This window comes from Parambassis ranga, chromosome 24 (assembly GCF_900634625.1).
Source record: "Parambassis ranga chromosome 24, fParRan2.1, whole genome shotgun sequence".
Taxonomy (NCBI): domain Eukaryota; kingdom Metazoa; phylum Chordata; class Actinopteri; family Ambassidae; genus Parambassis; species Parambassis ranga.
In genome coordinates, this window is record NC_041043.1 from 16,490,708 (window position 1) to 16,508,924 (window position 18,217).

At 44.8% G+C, this 18,217-nt stretch overlaps 1 protein-coding gene across 1 annotated transcript in view; it reads right to left on the minus strand.

Annotated features, from left to right (window-relative positions):
- myt1la (myelin transcription factor 1-like, a) overlaps window positions 1–18,217 on the minus strand; it is a 46,852-nt gene that overhangs the window by 17,416 nt on the left and 11,219 nt on the right. The window contains exons 5-9 of the mRNA XM_028396558.1: window positions 17,327–17,389; window positions 6,578–7,044; window positions 3,524–4,112; window positions 3,023–3,438; window positions 943–1,077 (exon numbers count right to left, since the gene is read on the minus strand). Of these exons, the coding sequence (XP_028252359.1) occupies window positions 943–1,077; window positions 3,023–3,438; window positions 3,524–4,112; window positions 6,578–7,044; window positions 17,327–17,389 (1,670 nt within the window). The remainder of the gene's footprint in view (window positions 1–942; window positions 1,078–3,022; window positions 3,439–3,523; window positions 4,113–6,577; window positions 7,045–17,326; window positions 17,390–18,217) is intronic.

Genomic DNA, 18,217 nt, shown 5'->3' on the forward strand with positions numbered 1-18,217 from the left:
TTCGGTGGACGTGTCCATGTCCTTTACACAGTCTGTGTGGAGCTGCAGGTGTTTTCGTGTTTAGCGGTCAGCAGGTTGATTCATGCACTTAACAGCAACACAGAAACAACACGGGCTGCAGGCAGGCGTGATGAGGAGAAAGGACGGAGAGGAAAGGAGGACACAAAGATCTCCTGCTGCCGCCTCAGTGCAGATAAATCCAGCTTTAAATTATATTAACATCTATTTTTGAAACTCCATGATAGTCATGCAGTGATCAAAGTTTACCTTCAATCAAACCTCCTCAGCTCCTCCAGCTCAACACAACACAGTCATGACTCATGCAGGACAGATGCATGATGGGACAGCCGACATGCCCGACACTTAGTCTGACCTTCACTGCTGCACAATCCAACAAGTCATCTACCTTCAGCGTCTCATTGCATTTTAAACTGGGTTGAATTTGTGGTTTCAGATTTGTGCACGTTTCTCAGAGGCACAAACGATCTGATTGGCTGAGCAGAACATCAGGGGGTGGGGCTTATTTTTATAATTAATACGTTGTTTTGTTAGCTTTAGCACCAGCGTTAACTTCTTAGTTTGATAGACTTGCTGGTATCTAGTGTTAAGTTCAAGTTCCTGTTAAATGTTGACATCGCTAATGTTATGCTAGATATCCTGGTTTGTGGTTGTTAGCTAGTTAGCTAGCCAGTTTCAGTTTCAGTCTGTCCACTTCCTGTTAATGCTGCAGTTCACCTAGAGGACGCTCTCAAGATAGTTACATGTCAAATTGGTCCATTCTGAACTACTCACAGGCGCCCCCTATGGAATAAGAAGTGCTGGTAGAACTTCTCGGCCAATGAGACGATTTCTGTCTGAGAAACACCGAAGTGCAGCTGTTGCTGAAATGACTTGTCAGACGTTTTAAAGCAGTGTGTGTAACACCCACGCAGAGGGACCTACTCTCAGGCGGGACACGGTCTTTGTGGGGACACCCGGACAGGCTGCGGTGATGTGGGTACAGACCCGTCACGTGGCCGGTCCCGTCGCATCCCGGCGTCGGACACTTGCTCTCCTTCTTCTCCCCCCTGGAGGATTCTGCAGAGGACAGAGAGGCGGAGTGTGGATGAATATTCGGCTGCCAGATTTTGAAGTGAATCTGAACTGCCACCCACAGCTCAGATTTGTTTAGCAAGGCAAATACTGTAGGTGTGATGTTGTACCCACAGAAGGCCGAGAAGCAATCAGAGGATTAATAGAAGCACAGGCTGATCTCACTGCTTCACTCTGCTGCTCTACGTGCTGCATCTTGTGGTTTCAGGACAGTCTGGGTTATACAGATGTGACATCATTTCATACAATACAGGCCTATTTGTTATATTAGCCTCTAAATCAAGGAAAAAAACTAAATGATGGTGGGGCATTCAGGGACATTTGGACAAATCTAAGACGTAGTGTTTCAAAGAAGTCTGCTCACTGATTATGGACACACAGCATTCATACACAGCTACATATAGCGACTAAGACCCAATCTTCCACCCCAACAGTATGCAGTGCACCGGACTGGATGTGGCCCGGGAAAAGAACGGTGCTGCTTCCAGCGTCTGTAGCTGCAATCTGACCTTAACGTACAGACTGAGACAACATGAAGCACTGAAGCACTGCTGAAGCCCAAAACACCTTCAAATGTATTAATTACTAAACAATACAATCATTATGAGTTCATATTCAATTATTTTCACCATGTCTTAACCTTTTAACCAGATTATTATTACAAATAATTTAAACCATGACTGGCTCTAACACTACATGTTACTGACTGCAGGAGAAAGGAGCTGCAGCCATTATAAGCTCACCGACGGATATAAAGATGCTAACATGTGAAGATGAGGTGCATTCCTAAAACTAAGGTTCCTAAAACCTTCTGCTGCTGTTAGACAGTCAACAAGAAACCAGCCTGAGAGGACAAACATCGGGCTGAAACGTGTGCCGTCCTCTCACTGGTTTCATAATGAAGCATTCCAACAACAACTTGCTACGGGTTAAGAAACACACGCTCGGTCCTAATGAAGCGGTCTGAAGGGATCTGAGAGCGGCACGGCTCCCTCCCGGCGGCGGTTTAGGTGGTGTGGTTGCATTTGAGTGGATTTGGAGAAATAGGCCGCAGATAGCGTCCCACAGATGAGATTTGCTCTCCTAACGGGCCGTGCAGATTGCCATTACTCATGCCTGACAAGCCGGCCGTCTGATGTTCCCACACCAGCCTATTTTAACAACATAAGCTGCTGTCAGTAGAAAAGCATGCATCTGCAATAAAAGTGTGTTCGTCCTGAATGCAGAAAACGAGTCTCGCCTCCTAACACAACAGAGTTCTAACAGGTTTAAAGGCCCAGGGGTCAGAAACTCATTCAGTCCAGCAGTGGTAACAGAGACAGGCAGACATTTGAGTTACAGCTGTGTGTGTGTGTGTGTGTTTTTCCTGCTTCAGCACTCATCGCCTCCGGCCGCAGTGGTACTGAGGGTTCTAATAAGTCAGGCAGACAGGATAAACGTCCTCCCTGCTGACCCGGGGTCAGGTTTCTGAGTGAGAGCCGGTTCAGGTCGGATGTAACATGAAAAGGTGACGGAGGGTTTGGAGAGGAAGCATGACAAGTTTGTGAAAACAGTTCAAACAGATTCTCGCTGCATTCCAACAGAAGAGGCGGCTGTGATGTGACGGGCTGGACTAAATCTGCTTCTTAGTCCAGGCATGGAGGTAAAAATAGTCCTCACAGGAACCAGTTCGTCTCACAGATGTGAAACATTTGAGTGAGACACTGTGAATTAAATACATCTAAATCTACTGTATAAGGCTTTAAGTTGAGGTAATATTGGTAATATGAAACACCAATATTACACTATTAAATGCTGTTAATTGTAAATGTAAAACTTGGTTGTTGAATTTTCCAACAGTCCTTGAATGTATCGTGTCAGATGTACAGTCTAACTTCAGCGGATCGATGGCGGCACGGTGAGGGTCAGTGTGTGGGTTTTTGCTGCCTACCTTTAGGGTAGTATGACCTCTTCAGCCCATCATGCTGCATCCTGGACTTGCGTTCCTCGGCGCCGCTGCTCAGCCTTGGGCTGTGCTCACCGTGGCGATGGTGATGATGGTGATCCCGCCGGGCCACTGTGTTCTCCGAGGCCATGCGGTCCCTCATCACCTTCGCCCTCTCCGATTCCAGGGCGATGGCCTTCTCAAGCAGAGACAGGTTGCCCTTGGCCATGTCGAAGGTCTCGTCTGAGCGGTCTGAGGCCACCGACGTGGTGTCTTCATCGCCCTCCTGGCTGCAGCTGGTGGGGTAGCCTCTGGACGCCGGGCTGAGCTGCTCCTCCAGCTTCATCAGGTTCACCATGTCGGAGTAGCTGCGCTCCATGGAGCCGAGCTCGTCCTGTGCGCCCTGATGGCAACTGTCATACCTGGAAGTAAGCAGAAGGGAAGGGATGAAAATCTGTTCAACGTCACACAGATCAAATCCACGCGGGGAGCAGCGTGAAGACGTACCTGCTGAGGTGGTGCTCCGCTGGGAGTTGGTGTTGGGGGGCGGGCCGATCAGACGGCTGAGTCTCACTCAGCTTTCGAGCCAGATCGAAGCACTGGTTCCTCAGACACTCCAGACTGCTGAGACACACCTCCTCCTCGCTCTCCTCCGCCTGAATCCTGACCCCGACGCCGGGCCGCCCGTTTACATGCTCGTCCACCAAGGTGCCTTCTGGGTATCCGTCTTCGGGCAGCATGGCGCCGTGACCCTGTGCAAGAAGCTTCAGGGAGTCCACGGTCTCCCTGACAACATCGCTGTCCAGGTCCACGCTTAATTCGCCCTTCCTGTCGCCCTGCTCGCTCCCATCGTCCTCCTCCTCATCGTCGTCCTCTGCGGCGCTGTTGGACGAGTTGCTGTTCATCTCGGACTCCGTCATGGCCTGGTAGGCGGCGTCCTCTGCGATCTTGCCGAGGTTGAGCAGGGACTTGGCGACCAGCTCGTCGTAGTTCTCGTACTCCTCCCCGGTGGCGGTGCCGACGGTGCAGCTGTTGTTGTTGTCGTCCTTCTGAATGGGGACGAGCTTTGATTGTCCAACAGGTTTGTAGTGGTTCTCTGCAGGCAAAGACAAGACAGACGCTGTTTGACGTTTCTCTGAGTATTTTACACTTGAGACAACACAAACAGGAGTTAAACTGATTCAAATAAAGGAGGAACCTAGTTTATTCTGCAGATAATATGACAGTCTGTTCATTTATAGAATCAGAACCCTGCAGACGAAGCTTTTATATCCTCTAATCATCTCACTGAATCCACTTTTCTCATATATTCCTGAATACATTAACTGCATCCCTCCCAATTATGACCTACTGTTTACTCACTGAAAACACACAACCTGGAGCTGAGCAGCTCAGCCTCGCTGTTGATTTTGGGGACAGAGGCGCCGAATGAGAGCAGAGAAATTGAAAAGGGAGGCGTGCGAGGTGCTCCGATTCAGGAGCCATAAATATCCTCAGGAGGAGAAACCGAGGCAGAGCACATGTGACGCGTCCGCCGAGACGAGCAGGGGAGGAGGGGGGAGTTAATAACTCAGCAGAGCTCCTCTCCCGATTATTCGTGAGGCGCTGTCAGAAGCGATTGAGGACACTGGGGGGGGCGGTGTGGTGCAGAGCATCTGGTCTCAGCCTCAGCAGCTCTCAGGTTCTCTGCTGCTGCAGATGGAGCTGGGAGTGGACGGAGGTTTGACCCAGAATACACTGCTGTGTTCAGCAGCTCCATCTCTGTTCAGACATGATGACAGACTGACGGACTGTCCTGATCACAGTGATGGATCACCACAGACTCCATCCCACAGACGTGTGGGTGGTGTGTGTGTTCACACCGGGCCGGTGTGCACCACCTTAAGTCCCACCAGCAGAGTTTTAGAACCTGAGTCCGTTCAGTTTACCTGAACGTTTCAGGAAGTAGGAGCGTCTTTGCCTGAGTCTCTCCTCGTCCCGTGTGGTTTATCTGCGACCTCCCTCCACCAGCTACGACCTAATCTAGTGAGGTGATGTATGAACCGGAGGCCTCACGTGTTTTATTTTGAAAATCCACCAGACTCTCTGAGCAGTTCTAGTGTCTGGCTTCCTGCCTGCTGGAGTGAGAAATAAACTTGGCTCAGCCGAGTCACTTGTGAAACACACCAGATCGTGATGTATGCAGTCAGGTTCTTGGAACAGCAACCTTCTTTTGGCATTTGTCTTCTGTACAGCAGCACGCTGAATGTGAACTGAGAAACTCAATATGTGAGTAAAGTCCAGACTACACTTCAGCGCGGCATTAAACATTCAGGAGTGGTTTTTTTGGGTGGCTCATATGTCTTTAATACTTGGATGAAAATCCTTTGCAGGCACTGAAGTCTGGAGCACATGAACACGTCGAGTTACCTCCTTGAGCTGCTTTGCAGGTCTTAACCACAGCTGCCTTCCTTGTTTGTGGCTCTTTCTCTCTTCAGTCGGTGAACAGCAGCTCTGTTTGGGTTGAGATCAGCTGACTGACCTGTCCAGTCAGAATCTCCCTGTGTATCAGTCCAGATGTCATCTTGCTGCTTCCATAAGCAGTCACATCATCAATAACCAGCAGTGACTCTGTTTCGTTCATGTCCACGTCACACTGCCTCCACCATGTCTGACCGAGGATGTGCTGCTGTCGATCATCAGCTCTTCTTTTCCTTCTCCCGACTTTTCTGCTACCAGTTGATCTTCATCAGTTCAAGGAGTCTTCTGTCCTTTCTGTCCTTCAGTGTGACCATGTGTCTGCGCCGTGTTGTGAACCTTCTGTGTGTAAAGGAGCCTCAACAGAGGAAACTCAGAATTTGGTCACATCCATGTGTTCCAGACTTCAGATGGTCACTGACTGCAAAGGGTTAAAGTATCAAAGGAAAGCCTTATCTGTGTAATTATGTTACTTTGTTCATTATATTACATTACATTACATTATGGTACACAATATGGATGGTGTTTCTGTCTCTGAAGTCTCAATCAGACGGCTCCATCGGCTCCAGTGGTAGAAGAGCTCACACCTGGCAGCAGCCCAGCAGTGGATGGACTGTCTCTGTCCTCCTGTCCTCTGCAGCTAACCTGACCTACATCTGCATCCATCCTAACATGACACCACCTGAGAGACAGCTCACTGTGTGAGTATTTTTACCTTTAATACTTCAAGTACACTTAAAAGTACTTAAGACTTAAGCAGGATTGTTGATGTTGTACTTTTACTTAAGTACCGAGCGTCAGTACTTCCTGAGCGAAGCCATGTTTCACAGGCTCAGTTTAACCCCTGCAGGGGTCACCTGTGAGTTAATCCTGCATGAATCTTCTATGATAATCTGACCCCCGGGTGGAGCAGCATCTGTGACTACCAGCAGGTTTGTTTGTGTGGTGATGTCACAGCTCGGCGGAGCCCTCTGATCACCTCTCAAATCACCCAGCATGTGCACGCTCATGAAGGAAACAAGGACTGATCAATAACACAAGCTGATTGATGACATCGTCTTTCTTCTTATGTCATTTACATAAACTTTTTAAACATAAACTCACCCTGCTGATGAATCTGCTCCTCATCTTCCTCTTCTTCCTCTTCCTCTTCTGGCTCCTCTTCATCATCACCATCGTCCACTTCCTCCTCCTCGCCTCCCGCTGTCGTATCCTCCCTCTCCACCTCTATCTCCTCCTCCTCCTCTTCGTCCTCTTCCTCCTCTTCGTTGTCCTCTGAGAACTCCTCCTCCACCTCCCCGTCCTCTTCCTCGTCTCCTTCTCTCTCTACTTCCTCTTCCTCCTCATCCTCTTCCACTACCTCCCCCTGCTCTTTCCCTGTCTGCCCCACCTCCATGGCTTCGTTCCCGTATCTGGCGTAGGCGCTGCCGTCCTCCTCCTCCTCCTCCTCCTCCTCCTCCTCCTCGTCCTCACCAGGGCAGGAGGTGATGAAGGGCCTCCTCTTGGCAGCCGGCTCCAGCGGTTGTTTTTCCAGAGCCTTCCTCTTCTTGGCCAGCGGGCAGCCGTACACACTGAGGTGGGACAGAGGGCACAAACATGATCAGCGGCCATCTTTGTTCACATATTTATTATCTGATGTTTCTAACGCCGCCTTCGACTTCACTGGCCTGAAGCCCGACGCTAACTGCAGCTGATTCTCCGGCCAAAACACTGAAGAAAACACACAACGACTCACATTTGATCCTAGAGAGCAGAACACACACACACACCACCAAACAGCTCTGGCCTTTCAGAACTACTCATGTTCAACATAAAAAATATCACTGAACTCCTGTTCTGGCTGATGGAAGTCTGCAGAAGTCAGAAGTCGAACTGAAATGTTTTTACTGTTAAACAACTTAAAACAATGTTGATTATCTCAGAAAACTGAATCTGAATACCAGAATATACAGAATAGAGTTTTATTTTAGTCCTTCAGTCATAAATACAGTAGTTTGTTTATTACCCGTAGAGGCCGCTGTCTGACCTGTGACCTGTCTTAACCAAAAGTACTACGACCAGACAGAATGAAGCTCAAAATGTTCAAAATATGATGACATAACTTGTGGGCGACGTCATGGAAGCTTCATCCATCTTTATTTACTGTTTGTGAACCAGATTATCATGGACTCAGAGAATCTGAATCTGGAGTCACACTTCGTCCTCCCTCGAGGGGACCCATCATCAGGATAACAAATTTTTAATCTATTTTAATTTAATGCAATTTTATTTGTATAGCGTCTTTTACAATGAATTTGTCTCGTTGCTTTACAGAGACCCAGAGTCTGACCCCGAGCAAGCGGAGGCAAACAGTGGCAGGAAAAGCTCGTTAACAGGAAGAAACTTTAAGTAAGATCCGGCTTATAAGGGGGGACCCTGCTGCCGATGGTCTGCAGGGTAGAGGAGGAGAAGAGGAGGATGAAGGAGAGGAGAGGAACAAACATGCAGCAGACATCACAGAGGACAAACATGGCAGGAGATTGATGTTGTATGGCTGAAAAACTAAGTGTTGTGTTTATTTATATTACAGCTGATATGATGAGATGAAGACAAGCTAGGACAGGAGAGATCCTGGTCCCTCCTCCTGGTTCCTGTCAGAGCTGTGGCTGCTGCATTCTGGATCAGCTGCAGAATTACAACAGTCCAGCCTGGAAGGGACCAATGCATGGATCACCGTGAGACAGGACGCTCCTGATCTCAGCAACACTGCACAGCATCAGGACACATCCAACTCCAACTCCAAAGCCAGAGGAGCGGACGGAGTCATCAGAGTCCTCTGTCAGACTCTACATTCATTCTGCAATTTTACATTTAAATCAGCACAATTTACAGGCCTCACAGCACATCACAGATAAATGGCACTCACATGAGGGAAACCTTCCAGCATCAAAGGTCTTTACTACACCTCTGTCTGAATAGAACTCCGCTCTAATCTCTGCTGTTTCTATTTCGAGTGGACGGATCGTCTCGGGCTCATTCAGGAGGAGCTCCAGCCTTGGCCTGCTCTCACTCAGCCCGCAGAGCTGCAGGCAGAGAGATTCTAATCACTACGGAAGAATCCGGTCCTGCTGAGAGTCTGTGTGTGTGTCTGTGTGCATGATGAGCGTCATGTGTGCAGGTCAAAGGTCAGATGTGTGACTCCCTCTGCTGTGGATCACATGTAAAGACACAGCAAGAGGAGGAAGAGGAGGAGGAAGAAAAAAAAAAAACAAAGCTTATTCAACCGGGGCCTCAATTACGCAAATCCCATAATAGTCATTAACTGTTGGGAAAATTCTGCTTTAATTGCTCCAAAACAGCGAGCACAATTATACACGGCTTTAATGTGGATTTTAGGAAATCAATTAGTCCATTTCCATATGAAAGAGCTAATTTTGTGTGTGGAGGGTGAGATGGAGGAGGCGCCGCGGATTCTGACAAAAAAAAAAAAACGCTGTTTGTTCAGCAAACCTGCACAAAAACACACACACACACAATAGGGACTTTGCTGTGGACGTGCTGAGAGCGTCTCTGTCCACGATGCTCTGTGCATCATCTCAAAGAAACATTTAAAACATTCTAAACTCGATGAAGTGAAACCAGCTCGTTAAAAACTAGACTCAGATTTTAACCTTTGTGCGTGTGAATATGGACGTAAACATTTCTAACAGATGTCCAACTAAAGACAGACGTCCATTTACAAACAATAATGTCTAGATGTCCATGGAGAGTGGTCTCCATGTGTCCATTTAGAGACAACAACATACTCCAAACATCAATTTGACAACTTTCGACTTTAGACATGTGTTAGGAGACAATTAGGTCCTCCCTAAGTCCATCTAGTGGTCTACAGATGTCTATCCAGAGACAATTATGGACTGCAGACGCCAAGACCATATTGGTGTCAAGCGTCCACCTAGTGGACTACAGGTAGATACAGACACAATATGCACATCTATAGGCAATAATGGACTCTAGATGTCCCTCTAGAGTTAATATTAGACTCCATAAACTAGAGACAGACATGGTCTCCGGATGTCCATTCAGACACAGTCATGCCTTCACCTTCCAGGTTAGAAGATACTTTGACGTGTTCATGTAATGAGCAGCTCTGGGTCTTTGTGCATATAACTGATAATTGATCACTTCATCTCCTTGTAATCAATCAGGATGCCTCCAAACAGACTGCTGCAGGAAGACAGAGTGATGTCTGAACCACCCCCCCCTCTCTCTCCACATAATTACCATGCATAGTCTCTCGCCCATGTCTGCAGCATTCCCTGGTTTCTGATGTGCTTTAATTACCACTGGAATTTTAATTGGCGGGAGACAGCAAGGTGGCTGAGGTCACACACACACACACAGGCGAGCTGGCAGCATATAAGGTAAAACATGGAGGGATCATTTGAGGAGAACTGTGTTGGTGAATCAGAACGAGCCAATCACTGCTCTCTGTTTAAATTCTATAAACATGGAGGCATAAAGACATTTAGAGGGACAGTCCTGGAGGACGTGGATCGGATTATTTTGCATATTAATGACTAGTTTGTAGTTCTTCAGGTGTATCTGTGTGAGATGAGTTTGTGATGGTTTTAGGAAAGAAACCGTCTTTAAGTGTTCTTTGATACAGCGGCGGCGCCTGCTAGAGGTCAAACATGGAAACCAGGATGTGATTTGTCCCTGACTCCAAAATGTAATCTGTTCTATGGAGTTCCTCAGGGGACAATCTTAGGTGTTCATCCTTTATGGATGTTAAAAACAGCTGATTGGTGCTTCAATCTTTAAAATACAGAGATGTTGAAGATCAAAGACTGAAGAGTTGCGTTCACTGACGCGATTTAACTGTTTGTTCTTTTCTATTAATTGGTTAATTAATTAGTTTATTAATACCAATGAGTATATTGGGTTGATCTTGCGCAGCAGATCCATCTGGCCAGACCTCAGCAGTGTTTTGGACCAATCAGAGGTCTGTGTATGGGGAATGTTAAAGAGTTAACTTGTATCAGCTGAGCCTGATGATTGGCGCCTTCTAATTCTGGCTCTGTGGTACTAACCTCAAATGAACCTTGAACCTACATTTAGGTTAATGTCACCATGTCACTTTACTGCTATCTGAGCCTGCAGCATCAGTGCTGTTGCCACGGTTACTTGTGGTTTAATATAGGCTACCTTGAGCATCTATTTAGAACAGAAGTACGTTTAAGGCTACCAGCTGTCAGCCAATCACACGAGGTTATTTTCTGTTAGTACTATTATCAACCAATGAGATGAAAGTTTAGTCAAATTCTATAATTCATTGACCTATTCTTTTATTAACATAGAAGTGATTGATCATTTATTTTAAAGGTGAGTACTGCAGTGAACAGCAGCTGCAGTGTGATAATCACATCGAGGTATGTATGGTTCGGTGGGTTCAGTGCCCCCCCCCCCCCCGGGCAATGCCACATGCCAACACTCATCACCGTAGCAACGCACTGGCACCAAGGTGATGACTGGGAACGTATAAGAGACTGGGTGGTGGCAGTGATACGGGGAGGGCAGCGGGGGGTGGATGTGGGCAACACAATGTTCACATCCTATACTAGCGGTTGCCATGGGAGACAGGCTGCATCCCTCCTGGTCCTCATACTGCAGCATCCGCACAGTGCTGTCGCCATGGTGACATCCTCCAGAGAGAAAGAGAGAGGTAAAGGGAACAAGAGAGAGAGAGAGAGAAAGGTAGGGGAGGAAGGAGGAAGCAGGGCGAGCGACTCATTCAGCACTGACTGTGTGTCTGCCTGCACAAGTTATTGATCCCAGCAACAGAAATGTTGTGACTGGATCCTCAAAGCACAAAGCTCTACAAGAGCAGAGGAAGATGGGGACATTCAATCAGAGCATGAGAGGACCTGCAGTCCACATTAGAATTAAAAGCACACCACCTTCTTTTCTACTGTGCTAAAACGCAGACTTTATGTCATAATTAGAGACAGTGTTTGTGTGATGAGCCTTTTTCTTCCTCTGCAGTGCATCTCTGTGGGTCGGACATGATCTTGTGCAGTTCACATATTTCCAGGCTCTGTATGATCAGATTGAATCTCCTCCAGTGGCTGCAGCATGCTGAGAAGCTGGCTGGCTGTTCTCTGAGCTTCAGCACATCTCACAGGTCTGTTTGCTGTGTGACTTTTTTTGTACAGGAAAACAAACGTCCAAGGATTTTCCACAGGCCGGCTATTCACGAACACAAAGACAGCGAGCAAGACACAGATAACTCCCCAACCTGGGAAGTGCTGTTAGCTCGTGGAGAAGAAGGCGCAGGCTGTAGTCACTGTAACATCTGCTGATGATTAACTCATTAAGTACCTCAGCTGCTGTTTCCCCAGAGGAGCCGTCAGGCGGCCTGTTCTCTCTGGCTTTCTGACACCTCAGTGTCAGCGTTTTACGTTTCCAGTGACAAGAATGAACTTTAAACTTCAGCTTTTATGGAAAAGGAAACAAAAAATCACACAAAAATCAAAGAAGAGACCAACACAGTTTATAAAGCAGGCTGAAAACGTTTCATTCTGCCGCGAGGCTGGACTTTTTAACGTGGAGGTTTTTGGAGACTGACTCATTTTTGGAGTCAGACCTCCAGTGGCCATTTCAGGAACTGCACTTCTGCTTGATTTTTCATGCTAACACTAATTTTGTTCAAACAAACCTCTAACTTCAAGGTCTCTCTGTGCAGTTAGACGTAACAAGCCAAAGAAAAGAGCTGCCACCAGGGGGAGCTCACACTGAACGTAATTCAGTGCTAACTTATTTCACCTAAAAACGAAGCAAATGTGCTCAGAAAGGTTTGTTTGTGCATTATCAATGTTAAATTAAATAAGTTAGATTCAGTTGCACTTGTCTTAACAGTAAGACTAAACAGCTCAGTCTGTTCTTATTAACAGTAAGAGTGGAGGCCAATCAAACTCGTATAGACCAATGGAGGCTTTGGAGTAACTATGAAATGCAACACAGATGTACAAACCCAGTGTTTCTGGATTGCACTCTGTAAAGTCTTGACTTTTAAAGACGGTGTGATGTTCTTGTACTGCAGCTTTTATTTTGGCGTTTGACTCCAGAGAGTCTGAGCGCCCTTCGCTGCACCATCAGTCTGCTCTGCCAGCGATTCGCCATCCTGCCCTTCTCATTATCTCTCTGTTACCTCAGGCATCAAACCACCGCTGTCCAGCGTGTATCAGCCTCCCACACACTCACGCACACACACACAGACACACACTCACACACACACCAGCTACATATGAAACAATGCCGTAGAGATGCTCCACACATCTCAACAAGTGCTTTGATTTCATAATGATGTTTAAATCTTTTTAGCCAAATAATAAAAAAATGCCTTCACTGTACTCAGATTCAGACTAGAAATAAGGTTTTCTCTGAGAGTGAACCTCTGGGGACCACGTCTGCTCCACTGCAGCTGCAGCATGCTGCCTTTGATATTTAATTCACCTGCTGTATATCATTGATGAGGGAGTCGCGTGGCTTCATGGTATTTTACTCTAAATGAATTCATCACATGGGGTCAGGTTTTTTTAAGTTCACTTTACCAACGAGCTGGAATTACATATGAGGGAGAAGAGCCGCTCTCTGCAGAGGCCTCCTACTTTTGTCGGTAATTCACCGTTTCCAGAGGTGATGGGGGCGGAGGCAGCCGGCGGTCGCTGTGACCCGAGGACTTCAGCGCTGCACGCTCGGACTGATTGGTTTTCTGTCTGCAACCTCGTGACAGAGGAGAGGTCTGACACCGTGACGTGAGTCCGCTTCATGTCGCTAACATTCGTTTCTTTCTGAGCTGCTGAAACGTTTGAAGCCGAAGAAAAAAACTACAGTTTTCTGTGAATTCTATCACCCAACAGGACAAATGAATTATTTTATTTTCAGCTTCTTATTAAGAAATAGTTTGATCTGAGCGAGGCGTTGTAGAGACTAAAACCTGGCTTTGTTATATAGGTTTGACCCATATAATATTTACGTTAAAAAAAATTCCACCAGACACCTTTAGTTATCCACAGCAACAGTCTGTTATCGGTCTGTTATGCATAGCAACCGTCTGTTATGCATAGCAACAGTCTGTTATACATAGCAATGGTCTGTTATCCACAGCAAGGATTTGTTATGCTAGCAACAGTCTGTTATGCATAGCAACGATCTGTTATACATAGCAACAGTCTGTTATGCATAGCAACGGTCTGTTATCCACATCAACGGTCTGTTATCGGTCTGTTATACATAGCAACAGTCTGTTATGCATAGCAACGGTCTGTTATCCACATCAACGGTCTGTTATCGGTCTGTTATACATAGCAACAGTCTGTTATGCATAGCAACGGTCTGTTATCCACATCAACGGTCTGTTATCGGTCTGTTATGCATAGCAACAGTCTGTTATATATAGCAACGGTATGTTCCTTGTTTGGTTTTTATCTTTATTTTTTCCTACAGCTGAGTTTGCTTTTCTTGTTTCAGATCTTAACCCTCATGCGTTGTTCGGGACATTTTTGTCCTCTGAGAGAAATTTTTCTGTTTATTTTGGCCATAACTTTGTCAATATGTGGACAAATTGAATCATTTTTCCTCAATAAGCTTAATTTTACATAAATTTTGTTAATATGATTTTAAAATTTTTCATAGGTCAACGGTACACTGTGGGCAAATTTTACCCCCTAATGTGTTGTTCGGGGACAAAAACGTCCCCTAACTTTAACGGTTTTAAAAATATATTAGATAAATATTTTTTTGAAATTTTTTTGCATAGACCTTTTAATTAACTTCAGTTCTAATCAACAGTAGTGAAAAAATCATTTTCCCCCAGGATTTTAACCCTTTAATCACCAATTTTATAAGGGGTGGTGCTAAAAATTGAAAAAAAAACACACAAAATGGCTCATTTTTAATAGAAAAGGTGAATGTGGACTGGATTCTTTTTAACCTTTATTATAGTCTTGGTCATGTCAAACATCAGTAAAAAATTGACTTGATTGCATTATTAGTTTTTGCACAGCACTGGATTTTCTTTTTTTCTCCCATTTTGTCCCATAGACTTACATTATAAACACACTTTTTTTGACTGCACAGCCATGGCACTACATAATCATGCATTCTTGATTGTTGGTGGTTTACCCTGTTGGTAGGAGGTAACATTTGTGATTTTTACAGTTAACAACTTAATTACCATATTAACCCTTTACCTGCAGGCCTGTGCTCATGTACTGTAGTTTCTGGCTTAAGTATATGGAGTTATAGGGAGTATTTTAGCACATAATTGTGTGTCTACACACTGTGTGTGTATGTTAGAGAGGAAGAGAGCCATTTGCACACTGTCAGGGAAGGAAAGTCAGGAAAATAAAGTTACTAAGTAAGTGAAGTGTACCTAATTCAGACGTACAACGGCAATGCATAAGCATGTAAAATGAAAACATCCAGGAGTTCTGGCGTCTGAAGTTGTGGATGGGTAAAATAGCTGTTTTTTTTTTTTTTTTAGCTTTCGGAAAACACGTCCTCCAGTAGAGTGACTTTACTTTTAGGTTAGTGTCTCAGTTGAGATCACTGAATTATTCTAAGTGAAGTCTAAGTGCCCCTTTTCCATGGTGTGTTGCGCTCCACACGACCATACGTACATGTGCATGTTACTAAATAGACACCATAGATAGATAACTTGATAACATAATAAATAATCATTGACTAACCAAATCTAATCTACAGTTTAGTCCCCTACTAAAATTAGTATTAAAAGTAGTTTAGTAAAGTAAAGTAAAGTAAATTTGTTGCAGCCCTAAAAGTAAGTGCCGGGCCCTTTGATGCTGAGAGGTTCAGACTAAACAAAACAAAAACACTAGTGGACTTGCATGCATCCTCCTGGTCATTTAATGGTGACAAGAGCAGCAAGCAGCATGAAGAGAGGATTCACCTGTGCATGAGTGAAGGATTCACTTGTGAACGAATGAAGGATTCGCTTGTGAACAAGTGACGGATCTACTTGTGCAGCCTTCACAGCTTCACAGCCTGGCCCTTCATAGAGCCAGGCTGCACAATCATTTCCAGAGATTGTGCACAAGTGAATCCTCTCTTCATGTTGCTTTCTGCTCTTCTCACCATCAAATGACCACAAGGTCACATGTAAGACCACTTGCCTTTTTGTTTTGTTTAGTCTGCACCTGTAGACATCAAAGGGCCACACGTGCATAGCAACACTTTCTTTGTTTTTGTTTACTATGAAGACTCTGTGGTTGTGTGTACTCACAGACAACAAGATCAGTGTGCAAATGGCTCTCTTCCTCTCTAACATACACACACAGTGTGTAGACACACAATTATGTGCTAAAATACTCCCTATAACTCCATATACAAGCCAGAAACTACACTACATGAGCACAGGCCTGCAGGTAAAGGGTTAATATGGTAATTAAGTTGTTAACTGTAAAAATCACAAATTTTACCTCCTACCAACAGGGTAAACCACCAACAATCAAGAATGCATGATTATGTAGTGCCATGGCTGTGCAGTCAAAAAAAGTGTGTTTATAATGTAAGTCTATGGGACAAAATGGGAGAAAAAAAGAAAATCCAGTGCTGTGCAAAAACTAATAATGCAATAAAGTCAATTTTTTTACTGATGTTTGACATGACCAAGACTGTAATAAAGGTTCAAAAGAATCCAGTCCACATTCACCTTTTCTATTAAAAATGAGCCATTTTGTGTGTTTTTTTTTTCAATTTTCAGCACCACCCCTTATAAAATTGGTGATTAAAGGGTTAAAATCCTGGGGGAAAATGATTTTTTCACTACTGTTGATTAGAACTGAAGTTAATTAAAAGGTCTATGCAAAAAAATTTCAAAAAAATATTTATCTAATATATTTTTAAAACCGTTAAAGTTAGGGGACGTTTTTGTCCCCGAACAACACATTAGGGAGAAAAAAAGAAAATCCAGTGCTGTGCAAAAACTAATAATGCAATCAAGTCAATTTTTTTACTGATGTTTGACATGACCAAGACTGTAATAAAGGTTCAAAAGAATCCAGTCCACATTCACCTTTTCTATTAAAAATGAGCCATTTTGTGTGTTTTTTTTTCAATCTTCAGCACCACCCCTTATAAAATTGGTGATTAAAGGGTTAAAATCCTGGGGGAAAATAATTTTTTCACTACTGTTGATTAGAACTGAAGTTAATGAAAAGGTCTATGCAAAAAAAATTCAAAAATATATTTATCTAATATATTTTTAAAACCGTTAAAGTTAGGGGACGTTTTTGTCCCCGAACAACACATTAGGGAGAAAAAAAGAAAATCCAGTGCTGTGCAAAAACTAATAATGCAATCAAGTCAATTTTTTTACTGATGTTTGACATGACCAAGACTGTAATAAAGGTTCAAAAGAATCCAGTCCACATTCACCTTTTCTATTAAAAATGAGCCATTTTGTGTGTTTTTTTTTCAATTTTCAGCACCACCCCTCATAAAATTGGTGATTAAAGGGTTAAAATCCTGGGGGAAAATGATTTTTTCACTACTGTTGATTAGAACTGAAGTTAATTAAAAGGTCTATGCAAAAAAATTTCAAAAAAATATTTATCTAATATATTTTTAAAACCGTTAAAGTTAGGGGACGTTTTTGTCCCCGAACAACACATTAGGGTAGTGTTTGCGAACAATGCATGAGGGTTAAATGTGAGCGAACACAAACACAGAGTGAGTGTGAGGAGACAGAAACAGAGTGTTGTTGGACCATCACTGATCAGCTGACAGCAGCAGCTGCTGCCTCTGAACTATTTCATTATCGCCGTGCAGAATATGAGGAGCGGCTCGTACCTGCGGTGTCGGGCGTACTTCCCGCTGACATGACCGCTGCCGTCACAGCCGGGGGTGGGACAGCTGAGGAGGAAACACACACACACACTGTCAGAACACACACAGTGTGAAGTAATGCTGTCTAAGTGGAAATAAAACATGATCATTAGATCACTCTTATGATCATTCTGCTGTCTGTACACAGACTGATAAACCATCACCCTGCCTGACTTCAGCAGGCCTGAGCGTTCCGTCTGCATGTTTGAGTTTTTGTTGCATCAGTCAGCCGCAGACTTCTCCTGAGCTCTGAGTCACGCCGCTTTGTGATGAAGACACGCAGGGACTCCACGCCCGCGACCTCTGACCCCACCCACCCTCCGCCCACACCGCATTACCTGATACACACAAACACACCGTGTGACTGTTACTGAGAGATGCACGAATATAGAGGTGAAGATCACGAGCGCAGGGAGGAGGAAGAGGAGTGTGAAGGTAGGTAGGAAAAGGAGAAGAAGTGGAGGAAGAGAAGAGCCATGAGATGAGAAGTATGAAGAGGAAGATGAGGAGGGAAATGGCAAAAAGGTAGAAGGAGAAAAAAACAGGAGGAGGAAGAGGAGAGGAAAGGAAAGAAGGAGGAGTCATCACAAAAGAGGAAGAAAAAGGGCAGAGGAGGGGTGTAGGGAGGAAGATGAAGAAGTTAGACAATGAAAAGAGGAAGAAGTGAGAGGAAAATAAGTAAAGGAAGGGAATTGGTGAGGAAGATGAACAAGAGGAGGAGGTGGAGTCAGGGAAAAAAGAGGAAGAAGAAGACAAACAAAAGGAGAGTTTAAGGAGTGCAAGAAAAAAGCCGCCATTAGAGGCAGAAAAAGGAGGAAGAGGAGGAGGCCGAGTGAATCGAAAGAGGAGGAAGAG